Raw genomic sequence first — 17,608 nt, 5'->3', positions numbered from 1 at the left:
GAGAGCTGTAGCTCACGAAAGCTCATGCTCAAATAAATTGGTTAGTCTCTAAGGTGCCACAAGTACTCCTTTTCTTTTTGACTTAATACAGCGTTGAAACTTTACTATGGAGAAGAAAAGTGCTGCTTTCCTTTTTCTTTTTTTAGTAGTTTTTGTTTAACAGTACTGTACTGTATTTCCTTTTTTTTTTTTTTTGTCTCTACTGCTGCCTGATTGCATACTTCCGGTTCCAAAAGAGGTGTGTGGCTGACTGGTCAGTTCGTAACGCTGGTGTCCATAACTCTGAGGTTCTACTGTATGTCTGTAACAATACAGATACAAAATAAATTCCCCCAGGAGTAAAGAGTTAAAGAAACCCCTGTAACAACCCAGTTCCTGTTTCTCTGCCTCTCCGCCCCCAGAGCCCAGCCGTGTTGTGCCCTCCAGCCTAGACACTCACACCCCTTCCTCCTCCAGAGCTAGCCACACCCCCCCCAGCCCAAACACTTGCACCACCTCCTCCCAGAACCCAGCTGCAGGGTCCCCCAGCCCAAACACTGCACCCCCTACCCTCCAGAGCCCAGCTGCAGGGCCCCCCCCCAGCCCAGACACTCACACCCTCTCTTCCCCCAGAGCCCAGCTGCAGGACCCCCCCCAGCTCAGACATTCGCAACCCCTCCTCTCCAGAGCCCAGCTGCAGGGCACCCTCTCCCCTCCAGAACCCAGCTGCAGGGTCCCCCCAGCCCAGACACTCGTCTCCCCCACCGAGTCCAGCTGTAGGGTGTTCCCCAGCCCAGACACTCGCACCCTGTATCCCCTAGAGCCCAGCTAAGGGGCTTCCCAGCTGTGAGGCGTACCCCAGCACACACACTTGCACCCTCTGTCCTCCCCAACGCTTAGCTGCTGGATGCCCCCCAGCCCACTCTCTCACATCCCCTACTCCCCAGAGCCCAGGGATCCAGAGGGAGAAACAGCCTGATGCTGGGTCCCAGACTTGTGTGGAGATTCCTGCATGCTGCCTCTTTCCTTTAGAATATGCTGGGAACTGTAGCTGCTGGGAGCCCTCCAGCTCCCTTCTCCTTTCCCCCAGCAGCGTCTTCTATTTGCAAGCTGGGGACCCAGGCTCTGCAGGGTCCAGTTGCCCTTAGTGGTGGCCAGCAGCTCTGCAGCCCATTTCTGTGGGGCCGGGGGGAAGGAAATTCTGTGCAGAACATTAATTTCTGTGTAAATTCTGCATTGCGCAGTGGCGCAGAATTCCCTCAGGAGTAGATGATGTATGTAACAAATTTGCTCTGCTCTGGGTCTAAATCCATGGGGTTCACACACTGTGGAAGGGGAATTTGGAGCCAGACTTCACGAGCATTGTTAGTGGTGGTGGTGTTTTTTTAACACAGTCATTTCGTGACGTGGTCACACCATGTCTGGTGTATATTGTTTTTTCTCTGGCAAGGATAGTCTACATAGTGGGGTTTGCATATGGTCACAGCCAGATCAGATATTTTGCACAGTTAATGTACACCTGGCTCTGACCAAAAATCAAACATAGCTTGAGAAAGGACTGAAGAATAATCTTGTTCAATAATGTTTTATGCAGGTTTGTAATCGGAAGAGAAAAGCCAGGACAAGTAAGTGAGGTTGCTCAGCTGATTAGCCAGACCCTAGAACAAGAGCGTCGCCAGAGAGAGCTCCTGGAACAGCATTATGCACAATATGATGCAGATGATGATGAGGTAATATACTTGTTAGCATTCCTCCTATTCATTACTTTGTAATGTTCCCTTTTTGATTTCCAGTTCATTCTTTCTAACATGCTCTGAGATAATGGTGAGTGGAAACAATCTCATATGAAAGCTAAATCTATTGTACCATGCCTGTAAAAACATACACCTGTTTTTACTAATACATATATTCCTATGGTGCTCAAAAATGTAACAATGCCCCCACTGAAGTGCATATGTTTTTTAATCAATATAGATCTTTAAGACTGCTTCAACTTGGGGCAGTGATGCACTAGCCAGCTGGTGTATATGACTATGAATCTCATGAATGCCTGGTAGGAATCTTGTCCTGCTGTTGCATAGGACAAGATTCCTAAATCCTCTGCTCCCATTAGCACAGCTTAGTAGTGCAGGGCCAGATCTGGTCTAGATTTTCTATACAAAGAGACACTTGGATCTGCTGTCTCTCTCTCTCCACCAACTCTAAGTGTTTATTTACTAATTTTAGCATGTGTCCTTTTTCAGGAACAAAGTCACACTAAGTTTTTCAGCATGTATTTAAAATAATCCTTTTGTTCGAGGAGAGTGAACATCAAGTTGATTGACACTTCTGTAAGCATTGCTCTTTTGTGGCGGTGTCTGCTGTGTCTATATTAAGGAAAGGAGGTTGGTTTGCTAATACACTGCAGCATTATTCTCTCTCTGGGAAAATGATTATTTTTTATCTTCCAGTAATTAATTTTGGGAGTTTCTGAAGAGAGATGCGTGAGGGCAATTGTCCTTTATCATCCTCAGCCTCCATTAAATGAACTAGTAAGAAGTGTTGTTTTGAAACTTCCATCTAATCTATTTTTTTCTTTTTGGGTATCTGATGGACCCCCACGAGTTAGAATGCAGATTAACCCACATCATGTACAGCCTTTACTGAAGTGCATGTTCAGCATCCTCATATTTACATCTCCCAACACCCACAACGTACACATATACTCATTCTGACACCAACAGGCTTTAGCCACACAATCCCCTTAATTTCTCCCTAACCCTTTAAAATGCCTCTCTCCCTGCCTCTGATGGTAAGACAAAAAGCAATGGGCTTAAATTGCAGCAAGGGAGGCTTAGATTGGATCTTAGGAAAAACATCCTAACTGTCAGTGTGATTAAGCACTGGAACAAATTGCCCAGGGAGGTCGTGGAATCTCCATCATTGGATTTTTTTAAGAACAGGTTAGACAAACACCTGTCAGGAATGGTCTAGTTATTATGTAGTCCTGCCTTGAGTGCAGGGGACTGAACTAAATGACCTACTGAGGTCCCTTCCAGTCTATGATTCTATGATAAAAATCTGTTTCTCACCTTTTGGTGACCAGCCCCAAGTCACAGACCTTAAGAACATCATTTTCAGTGTATATACATAACTCCTTATATTACCTGTGCATACATTTAACAGTGATTATGAGGACCAGTGTGACACAGGCTTTCAGTAGAGATCTTATACGACTGTTTGGTGAACTAGATACCAGCTAGTACATAGATACCAGACGCGGGGGATCCATTGTAACCCTAAATACCTCAGTGCCCTCTACCAGTTGTCACCAAGAGATCCCTGGGTCACAGTTGCTGTTGGTGATTCAGCTGGTGACACTGTTTCCTTTGAGTCAATTCTGACCTAATGCCCCAAGAATGGTGTTAGAAAGTACTGTGTTGTTGGAGGTGCCTTCTTTCAGGTGGGACCTACTGCAAAATTGCCTCATCTCACTGTTATTTTGTCATTGTCCTTTCCCTCCTCTCTTTTGTTTTATTTAGGCTTGGCAGAATTTGGTTTTTATTATTTTATAATTTCAATGGATAATATTTATGTTTATTTTTAAACATTTTTTCTATTTTTAATCTATTTAAATTTTCAAATTTAATCTATTTTTATTTAATCTATAAATTTTAATCTATTTAATCTATAAATTTTTAAACATTTTTTCTATTTTTAATCTATTTAAATTTTCAAATTTAATCTATTTAAATTTTCATATGCAAAATTATAGGTTTTAAGCATTTTTTATTTTTTATAGATTTTTATAGATTTAAATTTTCACCGTTGTGAGAAATTGAGGGGATCAGACAATAATTATTTAATGACTGTAGACAAGATTCAAAACGTTAAATCTTTATAACCGTTTAAACACAAATTGTCAACATCACAAGTCAAGGTATACAAAATAGATACGCTGAAATCAAGTTCTAATAAGCTTTCAAGCAACAGTTTTCTTACTTTGCCTGTCTGTAGATTTCTGTTACTATCAATGGAAATATTTCGTCATCGGTTTACGTGTGTGCGGTGAAATCGCCGTTTACTGATATTTACTGATAATAATCTAATCCTTCCAAACCTGTTTTAGTCATTCCACCTGTTGCATTTTGTCATAAACCATTGAAGACAATCACCGCACTGCACCTTAAGCGGGGTGTGTGTGTGTTGGGGGGGGTTTGTCTGGCTCACCAGGCAAAGGGATACACCTCTTTAAGGATGGAGAGGCACGGACGTTGCTGCAAATTCAGAGTCGGTCGTCAAGGGGACACTAACTCATCTCCCAGGTAACTGGAAGAGTGGGGAGATTATATAGGGGAAAAGCCTTCTTTCACCATGACCAAGCGGGGCAGCAGACCCTCTTACCCTTGAAAGTGGTGAAATATCAGGATCTGCTGTGGGCATTGCGCTAGCCACTCCTTCCTGGATCGGGGGGACTAGGGAGGAATTTTTCCCTCATTGCCAGATTGGCCAAGGCAGAGTGAGGTTTTTTTTGTTTTCTCTACAGTGGATTCGGGGGAAAGCGGGGCAGGGAGCTTAGTTGGGGCGAGCATGGAATGGTAGTTAGGCTATGATGCTGCAACTCATTATGTAAGTGTAGGATGGATATCCGGTGCAGTGCTCTGGGGGGAATGGAACTGTGATCAGATAAATAGTTTGGTAAAGGATTTAAAGGAGGTGTTTTTAAAGGAGAGGAAAGGGGGTTTGGGCTCCTATGACTGGCACGGCAGGGGCCCAACCCCCCCTCCTTTACAGCCTATGTTCCCCCTCATTCGAAGAAGGGGATGGTAAGGTCCCAGGAGAGGGGTTGCTGACAGCTGAGTAAAATATCATTAGTTTTTTTAATTACATCAATGGTCTGAATAGGTTTTCAGTTTTTATCCTTATTTTATCAGTGTTCAAAGTAACGTGAGAACCAGTTTAGAAAATGACATGAGTTACATGAAGAAGCAAAATATTGTGTTATTTGCATTAATATCCAAATACCGAAAGATTGTTTTTAAATGGGGGCAAATTGTTAAGCAAATCCAGTGTTTCCAATTGTAGTAACTAGAAATGTTGTTGTGAAAGTGGTAGTTGACACCACTCCAGTATACTTCAAGTGTCTTTCACGTGGTGAGCTGAGTGCAAGCTGTCAGAAAAAATTGTTGAAGAGGTAGCATTAAACTATGTCCATAGTCCATTAAGTATCATTTCATCACTATTTGAGACTTGTAGATAAACAAAAGATTAAGCCCGAGTGTGATCTTAATTATGCTCATTGGACAATTAGTCCCGATTTCCCCCAGTATACATGAGAAGAGAGTCAGGGCCACTCTATTTATTGGTTTCAGAGTAACAGCCGTGTTAGTCTGTATTCGCAAAAAGAAAAGGAGTACTTGTGGCACCTTAGAGACTAACCAATTTATTAGAGCATAAGCTTTCATGGGCTACAGCTCAAGTGAGCTGTAGCCCATGAAAGCTTATGCTCTAATAAATTGGTTAGTCTCTAAGGTGCCACAAGTACTCCTACTCTATTTATTATTACTATTAAGCTATATGAATTAATATGTTTTCCATTTAAGATGGAAAAATACAATAGTTACTATTCACATTTTTAAAGATCATTTTATGGTATTATCTGCTGCAGTGTACAGCAAAATTGATTGAATAATATCAAATGAAATCCACCCTGATATAGAGAGCTAACAAAAGGCCGATATACCACTTAAGTGCCTGGTTTACCCTAAACCTTAAGTGTTGAATAGGCCTTTCGCTGACCTAATCGTATAGGGGAGAATTTCAGCCATCATGAAGACAGTATGAACTGAACTTTTGCCGTCAGAGTGCATAATATAATTTCTCATTTGGGTACCGTACAGAAGAATTCTTTTTTTATTTTTTGTTGTCAACTATTTTAGAAAACTGAGAGAGAATTTCAAGGAGCCTCAGGCAACTACAATAACAATAACAATTGTTACCTTAAAAAGGTTTGTTATTTTGAAGCAAATAACTTTTGTCTGTGCTTTGCTGCTACTTTTACACTAATTAAATTTTCATGTATGGCTTATTAACTTCACACAGGGTCTGAACAACCTAATAATAGTTTTATGTGACATAACAGGCAGCAGACTTAATTAATCAGTCAGTGTATGTTCATGACATATACATCAGGTGTTCCCTTAAATTGCCATGTTGTACTTTTTTAAACACATTTTTTGCATTCTTTAGTTACTTAATTATAATTCTGCCTCTTTTGAAGTCGTTAGCAAAACTCCCACTTATTTCAGAGAGGGCATGAACAGGCCCATTGTCACGAATGATATTACACTGCCGTTGTCATGTTCTATACTTTGTTCAAATACCAGCCTATGGCCTTGTCTGTACTAGAGGACAGAGGTGTTTTTGCTTCAAACAATTGTTTTCCATCAGCTGAAGCAGAAATGATTGTGTGGGTGCACACAAACCACCCTCAGTTGATGTAAATTTTTCCTTTGTGTCTACATAAGTGCTGCCTTACACCTATCTGTTCAGAGGGGGTGAAAGTCAGTTTTGACAGCACCCTCATCTGGCGAAACTCTGCAGCCTGTCTACAATAAACTGTTGCCCCAACTTAACTTAAATGAGTTTAAAAACACTCTTCTTTCTATTTAATAATGGTCTGTAAGTCAACTTAAGCTAAATTAGTATAAGCCGCTCTTAAACCAAATGAAGACTGTCTGCACTTGGCTTTTTGCCAGTTTAGCAAATCAGTTTTTAAAAGCCCCTTTATCTAAACCTGTGTGAGCTGCTGCATAGATAAGGCTTCGGTTCACTGGCTGAGGGTCCCATCTCTGCCTCCATTTAGCCATGCCCATCACAGGTCTTCAGAAATATGCCCCCCAGACATGGTCCCTCTCGGTGAAAATGGCAGTTGTGCTGTGTTCCTCATGGCTTGTTACCTGTCAGCTCTCTATTCTTCTCCTAACACCTCCATGTCTGGAAGGTTTGGAATATGTGGTATATGGCAGAAGGGAGAGATTATAGGCTCAGCCAGTGCTGTCTGTGGAGGGGAGAGGGATGTTTCCAGTTAACACCAGCTAATGTTTGTGGGGATCATGGCTAGTAGAGGGGAGCATTTTGGAAGGTGTGGGATACTGGGAGGGGCATCCCTAAAGGGAGGAGTTGTGGGGCAACGAGAAGACTTCCAGTTGGTGAACTTAGAAGGTTCATCAGGTGAGGGAGCTGTCAGTTGTGGCACCTGCCAAGAACGACAGCTGCAGAATTGACATTGCACGAATTGAATTTGTTTGTGATCTAGCTTATTATGAATAGACACAGAAAGTTTCCTTTCAAATAGTGTCTTAACATACAATGCAGTGCCTGCGTATTTGAAGACTCCAGAGCAAAACAAATTTTCCCACCCGATGAAAACCAAGTTCACATCAGACTACATTGACAACCTGGCTACCTAGTGAAGAAAAAATCCGTGCCTTTGATATTTAGTTCTAAGGATAGTCATTTTCTTAGGTTTAAGAGACTTTGGTATTTTAGGCTCCCAAAAATTTACCTCCTTTAAAATTTGATGATCTGATTTGAGACTATCCTTCACAATCTGTTTGTATATGTAAAAACAAAATTAAATTCAGCATCCTATAGTCAACAGATGAAAAATACTATTTTTTAAATTGCAAGTTTGAAATTAAGACCTAACCAAAACAATGTTTAAACTCACTTTACTGCCATCTGCCACAGAATTTCACTAACAAATACTGGTCCCAGAGTTCTGTTGGAGCCCTGCCCAGAGACTTGGGAGTTGGAGCAAGTGCCATGTGTTTCCTGTGCCAGGTGTTTCCACTGATAACACTGGTGCACTAACAAGAAAGTAAATCAATAAATCTATGCTAATTTCCAGCATCATTAGAAACAGGAAAACAATAAATGTGTTGTTACATGGAAAAGGCCAGTATTTGGTGGAAAATAAAGTTTCTGTTCTATCTATCTGCCTGATTCTGCAAACATGAATATGAATAATTTTGCTTATGTGAGTAGTCTCCTTAAATTCAATGGTACTCACGTGAGCTCTAAGAATATATTCTAGTGAAGGATACAAAACTAAAAGCAGTAAAAGAAGGATAAATAAATAAAATAATTTGAAGGAATATGTAACTGTTCTGAAGATCCCGTTTCAGCACTGAATACGTATAAAATATGTATATGTATAGAATATACTAAGTATGTAAAATATATATATATTGTATGTGTGTGTGTATACCTGTGTGTGTGTGTGTATATACACACACACTATGTATAACATTATTACAGATGCACAGACAGGTATATTGAATTAGACCTCATAGGAATAATGTTCACATTTCACTAATCCACACTAATATGTGAGGATTGGTCATACCAGAGGGATGACATAAGTTCTTTTAATACCTCTTTTTACTGAAAGGATTCTAGCAAGTTCTTTATTTTACAACTTTCATTTTTTTTACTCTTCTCTATAGTAATCTTAAATTGAAAATAAGGTTTCTTTTTCTATAAATCTTAAAATTTCCTGTGAGATTTGCTATATAGGTGAAAAGTGGTGATATTTATTATATATTCATTGCCAATAATATTGTTCATACTTGTGTGTAAAACACCTAACATGCTGTATACCACTGTTTAAATAATGGGGTTGCTTGGCAAAGGTGCAAATGGCAGTTAGGTATCTGAGTCCCATTGAAAGGCAATAAGAGTTAGGTGCTTAAATGCTGTTTGTGCCTTTGAAAATCTCCCCCCAATATTTAAAATGTATTAATAAAAAATGGCACTAGCAATTACTTCGAGCTTGATGAGAATAGATTTGTGATTGAAATGCTGTGCACTTTCATCTGAGGGTCTGAGAGCACTTTACAGATGTTAATTAAACCTCATAACACTTCTGTGGGTAAGTATTATTATTCCCTTTTTTACTGGGGAAGCTGTGGTGCAGTGAGAGGTTAAATGACTTTTCCAAGTTTACATAGCAAGTCAGTGACAGAAATGGTAATTGAACTCGGGAACCTTGACTCTTAGGGCCTGATTCTGGCCTCCAGTCTAGCAATGCAGAGCAGCTGGAATGCCTTTTTAATTGGCTGCCTGAAGAGTCCTTCAGAGTGGGGGAAACCTGGATGCCCTAGTGTCAGCATAACATCTCCCACACCACTCTCCTTGTTATCCACTGGAGTATAGGAAGTTTTAGATTAGCTCTCTGACCAGCCAATCCCAGCTGTCATAACAGCATAACTGTAAGTACAGCACATCACAGATATTATTAACATTTACATGATGTCAATTAAGATTGAGATTAAGACTCTAATTTAAAGGGAGTTGTCCTTATTACATGTTAGTTTAGAACTCCTGGGAGTGTTCTGCAATAATGATATGCCATTTTCTTCTTCATTAACATTAGATTGTATTTCCCATTTTTGAGAAATGGTTTGAAGATTGTTTATAGTTTTTCAGCATTCTCTCCATCTTGTAAGAGAGTGCTCATTCCACAAACCACATTTCACCAACCCAAGAAACACCCACCACTCTTGTTCAAAACCAGTGAAATCAGGTTGCTCATACAGGGTGAAATCCTGTCCCCATTGAAGCCAATGGGAATTTGGCCGTTGACTACAGTGGGCCAGCTTTTCACCCCCATTGATTTTTTTTTCAGAAAAGTATCTTTTCATGCAGATCTTATGCTGCTTATATGAATTCAGACATAATGAATAAACCACCCAATATTCAAATGCACTGTGGCTTTTCAGCCTAAGGGTCACAATCTCCAGTGGTCTTATAAACAAGTGCCAGGGGTCAGCACAGCCCTGTCCTTTCCATATTGCTAAATGAGAACAGTTCCCAGCTAAACCTTTGTTAAATGGAAGAGGGCAGGGGTCTTGCTATTAAAAAGATGGAGAGCCACTAAACTACAGCTTTATAAAGACAGACTGATTTTTTCTGAAAATGCTGCAGTACCTATGTTTTTGTTTTCCTGTAACCCAGTGCACTAAAACATTATGATTGAGCTGTATTTTTACTACTGAGATTCCTAACTGCTTGTGCCAGATCTGAGAGAATATAACCTTTGTTGCATGCAGAATCCTGTATGTGCATGCTTACTAACCTCAGTGAGCATATGGAAGTGTTCAGGTGTTACAGATTTAACTTTTTAATTACAATGCAAACAAGCCATGTCTAATAAGAGGATAACTGAAATATTTTAACTCCATAATATTAAGACAGGGGAATATGCTACAGATGAAGAAGATGAAGACATGGGACCTGTCCTTCCAGGAGGTGACATGGCCATTGAAGTGTTTGATCTTCCTGAGAATGATGACATGTTTTCCCCAACCGAACTGGACACCACCAAGCTTGCTCACAAATTCAAAGAGGTAAGATGGACAACTGGGCGAGATTTCTGAGACAGAACTGGTTCTAGTAATCTCATTCTTCAATTATTTGGATTTCTCTTTGAATAACAGAATTGATTTCCATCTTATTTGTATAGTCAATAGTTGTAAATGGCTCAAGCAGTCATGCTTGAAATAAGTGAGACCCGTTTTCTCAGTTGTTTTTAAAATTTGTTGCCAGATATCTGTTGTGTTGACAAAGGCTCTCCAAAGCATGAATCGGTAATATTGCTCCTTATTAGAACGATTTACAGTTTAATAAATTTTCAACAAAAAATCCTTTTATGTCTCAGCACTTTATTTGCAATTTTTCAGCTAGGAGAAGAAGCTGCAAGTTAATTCATTGCTGGCGGATCGATTGTCTTTCTAAACAAATGTTTACTTTAAGATTTGAATCTGGAGTTCATTGAGAGACAAATGGGCTACACTTCAGTGAAAATGAATGTAGTGGACTCTCTTAGTTCCTTCTACCCACATCACAGAATCACTCTTAAGAGTACTGCAGTGCGACACGTCTGGCAGTTGGTTTAAGAAAGGCTCCTTTTTTGGAGAAGCAGGCACATTGCAGGTTGGGGTTGAGGTGCTTTGATGGTGCTGGGTGGGGAGGAGGCTCGCACAGCGCCTGCTAGTACTAAGTCTGGCTTGGGTCAGCGATGTTAGCTGCAGTCAGTGAATCACTCACAAAGCATGACAGACATAGCAGCTCTAGTGCCACTGTACTTTAGGTTCTGAGCTCTTGATATGGTTTGTGCCTCATCTTCCACAAAGTGTGATGTCAATGGGGACGTGAGACATGTGCGGTTGCAATTAGTGCTCCCCACGTGGCTGGAGCGATTGGGCCAAGAACCGTGACAATAAAGTCCATTTTTCTTTTTTAAATAGGGTGAAGATGGAAGGGGTGAGAGCAGCCGGAGCCTCATGGGGGAGGTGAGCGGCAGCACCCTCCTGGGGCCAGCGGGGAGATGTAAAAGAAACAGTTTTCCCTGCCCTCCCAAAGCCAGTTCTCTTATTTTCTATAAATACATATGATTGGCACTGGGAGTTAGACATAGAGGGTAACCAGTCACTGTGTCATTCCTCACTCAGCTGGTATCTTCTTCAGCCTTAAGGTGTTTATTGTTCATAAGTGTTTCTCTTTGGAAGGAGTTTTTCAGCACATTTTGACATTGACTCTCCTCATCGTGATGGCTGGTTTTTAAAATCCCAGACTATAGACAATGGTGAGCTGCTGTGTTGAATTCTGTCCACACTGGTGGCCTGATTCTCCACTACCTTGCATCTTGTGTAGTCATTGATAACTGTTTGAAATGAGTGCACAGTGCTTAATAAAATGCTTCCATTCTGATCTGGTAATGTTTACATCCATTTTGTTCTCTCTGTATAAAAGGCTATCCAAAGTGCAAAGCAGTGGTGGGCAAGCTGTGGGCCTTTAATTGAATTACCCTGAAATCTGTGCTTGAACATAGTTCCCATTAAGTCTGTTAAACGGTTAGGCCAGCCAGTGTGGACTGGGCTACACTGTGTTTGAATATGCCCAAGCTGGCTTTAAACTGTTTATGGAACTGGTTTACTTAACTCAAAGTCCCAGCGTAGATGATATCAGAATCAGGGAGTTGGGAAGCTGCAAATCCAGGTGGCTCTAAGAGAGCTTGAGAAGGAAATTGTAACCACATAAGTACTACTTATATTACAGCTGAATCTTTGATTGCTAACCAACATAGTTATAAGCAAAATATGAACACAGCCTTGTTGTTTGTTCACTGTCTGCGTTTAACAGGATATAGCTAAGTTTTGTTGACTTAGAGTTAGTTGTGTTTTTAATGGCATTTGCCCTGAATTCGTTCAACATTAGATGTGCTACTGGTGCTATTCATACCCACGCTGATGTTTGCTGGGGTTGTAGTTAGAGAGGAGCTATTCTTTCTTCTTCTTATCATGGAGCTATATGACAGTATTGAATAATAGTGGATTGGACATCATCTTCAAACATAACAGTGTGACCTAGTAAGTTGAATTGAATTCAACTGTTGCAGATGAAAAATATGCTCCAATAAGTTTGCCATGTCTCTTATTTAGAAACCTTATACTTTTGTCACACAATTTTCTTTTAGTAAGGAAATTGGAATACATACATATATTTTCTTGGATTTTTTTAATGTAACCTACGCATATTTGTAGGCAAAAATAAAACATAATTACACAGCCAAGCACGCTTTGAACTTTGAATGAACTTGAAAAGAGACTTTTTTAGGTAGTTTCTTTCCTATTGCAATACAAAAATGTAACACTGGATCTGCAAACAGATTCTTTGTGGTCTTAGACAAACCACTTTAAACCCTTTTTTCTCTTGATAAAATATTGGCAGTACTATTTACATTGTCAAGAGGATAAATTAGTTAATATTTGTAAAGCACTTTTGAGGATGAAATACTTCACATAAAGTAAAGTATCGTTGTTAACAATTATCCTGTATAGCACTAGAAAAACTTATGGTGCTATATATAAAAATCTGAAATAATGTTTGTGCGCCAAGAATGTACATGGCATTGTGTAAAACATAGAAAGAAACATACACGACCTGTTCCCCCCAAGGAACATGCATATGATATATCTAAGATCCAGATTTGCTTGCCAAACCATTTACCTAGCACCTAATTTAGTGCTAAAACACAAATATACTAAAAGGTCCATTACACCTCTACCTTCAGTCAAAGAGAAACATATATTTGCTCTCTGTATTGCAAAACATAATTCCTTTTGTCCAAACAAAAACATTCCAAATGTCCAGTCTACACGCTGGTATGTTTGTGAGAAAAGTCTCTGCTTCTGTTTCTACCTCAGTGGGATCTGCTGTACCATGTGCTGATTCAATGATCTGACTGAATGATCAGTATTCATTTTTTACTTAATAAGAGAAAGCATAAAAATAACAGATAAAACCATCTGTACCTGAGCAGATTGTAATTTATGCATCAGCTTTGGGTTTGTTTGTTTGATATAAGTCTCTTTAATAATAGTCTAAATATAGTTTGTTTGCTTGTGACCTTTTATAGGAGGGATGGAGAGGGGCTGCAAGCAGATGGCCCACGGCATCAAATCATGAACTTTCCATTGCATCATTACCTCTGGAAAGGACGTAGTCTAATACAGCCATCCTCCCCTTCATCTCATCTTACTGCAAGGCAGTGAGATAGCAGATTTAAGTAAAGGTTTGGTGTTTGCACAAACACCATATTTTTGAGGTGGCTCTCTTCTAATTTTTCCTGTTCTTCTTCCACCCGCAGGAGAAATAGTTCTTCTAGCCACTCACAGTTACCAGCCTGATCCAGGCCTTGCAGTGCAGGGACCCAGGTGTGAAGGAGTTCAGAAGTCTGACACATTATGGATGCATCTTGTAGATACTAAACATAACATCTTCCTTGCAAATCCTCCACTCCTATCTGGACAGAGAAGGAAGAGTCCAAAAATTCCTCCTTTCCTGATATAGTTCCAACATCTAGTGATCGAAGGGTGGAAGGCCCACTTAAGCTCTTTGGAGGTACTGTGGCAGTGAGGATCACTGGTTAAGCACCATGTGGGGACTGGTGCCAGTGTGAAGGAGCAGCTGTGACTGCTGGTCCAGCCATTGAAAGCTGCACGACAGTTGTGCACCCCACTCTAGAGTTAACAGAGTTTGTCTCCCTGGCCCATCTCCCCACATCTCACCCATATAACGTTTTACTACTTGGCTTTTACGCAGGTGAAGTGAATTAAGTGAACCACTAACCTAAGTTATATGTTCCTATTGGAGCTAGGAAGGCACTTGTTTCTGTTTTATCTGACTCATTCCCAATCTTTGTAATTGTATGAAAGAAAAGATATATTAAAAATATCTATACGCACAAAAGCATTCTCTTTGCCACCTGCACTCATCCTCTCTTTCTCAGGATGTTGTCTTCCTCAGTGCCCCAAAGCCATAGATTGGAAACGGAATATGCAAGAACATTAAAGAGCTGTACTATTGGCAAGAGCTCAGCTTCCTCCTTCTACATTCTAGGCCCAATCCTGCAATCTTCTGTGCATGAAACTTCCATTGATTGCAGAACTGGGGCCAATGTGCATGCAGAGAAATCCTTATCTCTCTGCTAGTCTTACCTGGTCAGGAATGGCAGATGACAGCATATAATTTAGAGTCATCTTTATTGGCTTTTTGTAACTCAATTGGATAAGCATTTAGCCCTCAGGAGAGCTTCCCTTAGATATTTTTTCTTTCTTTTTAATTATAAAATACAGTTGAGTCATCTAATTGTGTGGAAAAGTTTTGAGTCACCAAATAATGGGAAACTCTTTTTAAACTATAGATCCAGATCCTCAGCTGGTGTAAATCTGCATAGCTGGTATCCTGATTTATACCATCCAAGGATCTGGCCCATAAACTTTCCTCTCCTAGCCTTGAAAAAGGAGGAATTCTTGTTGGAGGAAGTATCGATAGTAATATGCAAAAACAGTACATTGTGTGTCAGTTAAAGTTGATCTATAAATAACATACTTAGCACAAAATAAGGAAATGAAAAATAAGGCACCTAACTGTACATACTTTTACTCTTGCATCAGAGACACACACACCTGACCAATAGCACAACATCCATATATACCACAACTTCATCTCTGCCCCAGTAGAGAGGTCTTCCTTCCAGCATCTGCTTCACCAAGCTCACCACCACCGTCATCACCCCCACATACAGACCATATTTGCTTTCTACTATTCTTTCTGCTCAGTTCTGGACAGTCACACCAACACTATTGTCACTTGTCCCTAGTAATGTGCCAAAGCTAGAGCCTAATGCGGGGGATGGGAGTGGGGATTTATAGTCTGGCAGCATTTATAGAGTTATACTTGTAACAAAGTAGTAGCTATTATTTTTATGAAGCAAAGTATCTTCATGCCAGTGCCTTGTGAAAGTGGAACCCCTGAGCCAGCTGGGCACTTTCGCAAAGATGCTGGTATTGATCATCGTAGCTGTTGCTTTTGCCACAGATCCTAACTTTGAAATGTATTCAGCCAGCTCAAGAGCTCTGGCCCTGAACTGACTGACCTGTTTTATAGACATCCTGGTCTCCAAGAGAGCAGTCATTCCTTTTGCCAGAGTTAATCTTCTCCAGCATAGCACAAATGGCCTGGGGCTAGGAAAACCCAGTGCCCATACTCTGTGTTAATCCCCATTTTCAGCTGCAGGGAGCATTACTGCATGTGACAAAGGTTTTGCGCCTCTCCTGAATGGGTCCAAAAGGCTCCTGCATACCCTGTTAGAAAATGGAAGTGGCTAATGTAAATCATGTTGTCCAATGGCTAAGCATGGTTTCAGTTGTGTTGAATAACATAAGGTTTCAGTTGTGTTGAATAACATAATTTTTTGTTAATAACATAATTACATAACCCTAGATATATGTACAAACTCTCATTATATACAAACTTTTGAACCTTGTTTTGATTTGATTAGATTTGGAAATTAATTAACAAAATTTACTTGAAAATCCTCAGCAAATTTAAGCATTATGCAGAGATTATGCATTGCACATTTGGAGCAGAGACACTCTGTTTTTCATACAAAAGAAAGAGGCTGGCTGCTTTAAGTACAAACTATACCCCAACCTTAACTATGAAGTAACTGCCATTCAGCCTTCATAATCTATAATAAATAGGCCCTAACACATTCATGGTCCATTTTAGTCAATTTCATGGTCATAGGATTTTAAAAATTGTAAATTTCATGATGTCAGGCATTTAAATCTGACATTTTGCCGTGTTGTAATTGTTGAGGTCCTGACCCAAAAAGGACTTTGGGGGTTGGGGGGTGTTGTAATGCTGCTACCCGTACTTCTGTGCTGCTGCTGGCGGCGGCGCTGCCTTCAGAGCTGGGCAGCTGGAGAGCAGCAGCTGCTGGCCGGGAGCTCAACTCTGAAGGCAGCGCTGCTGCCAGCAGCAACGCAAATCAAAGAATGGCAGGGTATGGCATTGCCACCCTTATTTCTGCGCTGCTGCTGGCAGAGCGCTGCCTTCAGAGCTGGGCACCTGGCCAACAGCTGCTGCTCTCTGGCCTCCCAGCTCTGAAGGCAGTGCAGAGGTAAGGGTGGCAATAAATAACCTTGTGACCCCCTGCAACAACCTTGTGACCTCCCCCCCCCCACAACTCCCTTTTGGGTCTGGACCCCCAGTTTGAGAAACACTTGTCTCCCCATGAAATCCATATAGTATAGGGTAAAAGCACACAAAAGACCAGATGTCATGGGGGGAAAACAGATTTCACTGTCCATGATACGTTTTTCATTGCTGTGAATTTGCTAGGACCCTAATAATAAAGGTTAAGATACCTTAGGGTAAAGTTGCATTTGGATAAATATAGGCAGTCTTTTGAAAATGTAAATATATATATTAAAATAAATAATCCCTCTCCACGGGACTCCCACAGTCACAGATGATCCAGTGAAACTGCAATGTGCATAAACTATAGACTGAGCGCTTGTCTTCATTGCACTGTTCTCTTGAACTATAACTCAAGTTTTGACCCTAACCTGACTCCAAACACAGAAATCTCTAGTTTGAGTTAAGTGGCATTTTAAACTAAAGCTAGATGCTCCATCAAGTATAGGTTGATGCTCGAGTGCTGCTGATGCTCCAGCTAGTAATGCAGTGTGAACTCAGCTACAGGCTATAGCTCAGATTAGCACTGCTCATCAGATGCTAATCCAATCACTTTGTGTAGCTCGAGTGTTGTATTGCAGTGTGGCTGCCCTCACTCAAATTAGTCTAGGTCAAGTGGAGTAACTCAAGCTAACTGTTGCAATGGAGACAAGACCTATGAGAAGATCGCCACTTTTTCCTCTCCCTTGCATGTGATACCTGTATGTGTGGAATCCTCCCTGCAAGCTTCTCTATCATTTGGAGCTATTAAATCATCTGTTTCTGTATTTGCTTTCTGTGACATGCCTGCTTAATCCAATCAATGGGACTTTCTATGAACTCCAGCGTGCACTGGGATATTTTCACATTCAAATCAGAGGAGAGCAAAACCAAGCAAGATAAAAGCTATCTTCATCTCTCTTTCTTTTTCTTTCTTTTTTTTTTTAAGTGCAAGATGTTTCTTTTTGCCAGACAGATTGGGTGTCCTAATCTGAAATTATGAGTGGTTAGGCAGAACGCTGTCTTTAATTAGGTTGCACAGACTGAGTCATTTTGCAGG

The 17,608-nt window shown here is 40.6% G+C and overlaps 1 protein-coding gene across 12 annotated transcripts in view; it reads left to right on the top strand.

The window, feature by feature from the left end:
* PPP1R9A (protein phosphatase 1 regulatory subunit 9A) overlaps nucleotides 1-17,608 on the top strand; it is a 261,698-nt gene that overhangs the window by 194,783 nt on the left and 49,307 nt on the right. For 8 of the 12 annotated variants that reach the window (XM_073333895.1, XM_073333897.1, XM_073333902.1 and 5 more), the window contains 3 exons: nucleotides 1,574-1,709; nucleotides 10,215-10,370; nucleotides 11,271-11,315. In XM_073333895.1, coding sequence (XP_073189996.1) covers nucleotides 1,574-1,709; nucleotides 10,215-10,370; nucleotides 11,271-11,315 — 337 coding nt within the window. The remainder of the gene's footprint in view (nucleotides 1-1,573; nucleotides 1,710-10,214; nucleotides 10,371-11,270; nucleotides 11,316-17,608) is intronic. The other 4 variants (XM_073333905.1, XM_073333903.1, XM_073333906.1 and 1 more) reach the window with 1 other exon arrangement.

This window comes from Lepidochelys kempii, chromosome 2 (assembly GCF_965140265.1).
Source record: "Lepidochelys kempii isolate rLepKem1 chromosome 2, rLepKem1.hap2, whole genome shotgun sequence".
Classification (NCBI taxonomy): domain Eukaryota; kingdom Metazoa; phylum Chordata; order Testudines; family Cheloniidae; genus Lepidochelys; species Lepidochelys kempii.
Note: the sequence above shows the minus strand (reverse complement) of the source record. Positions and strands in the feature narration are given on the sequence as shown.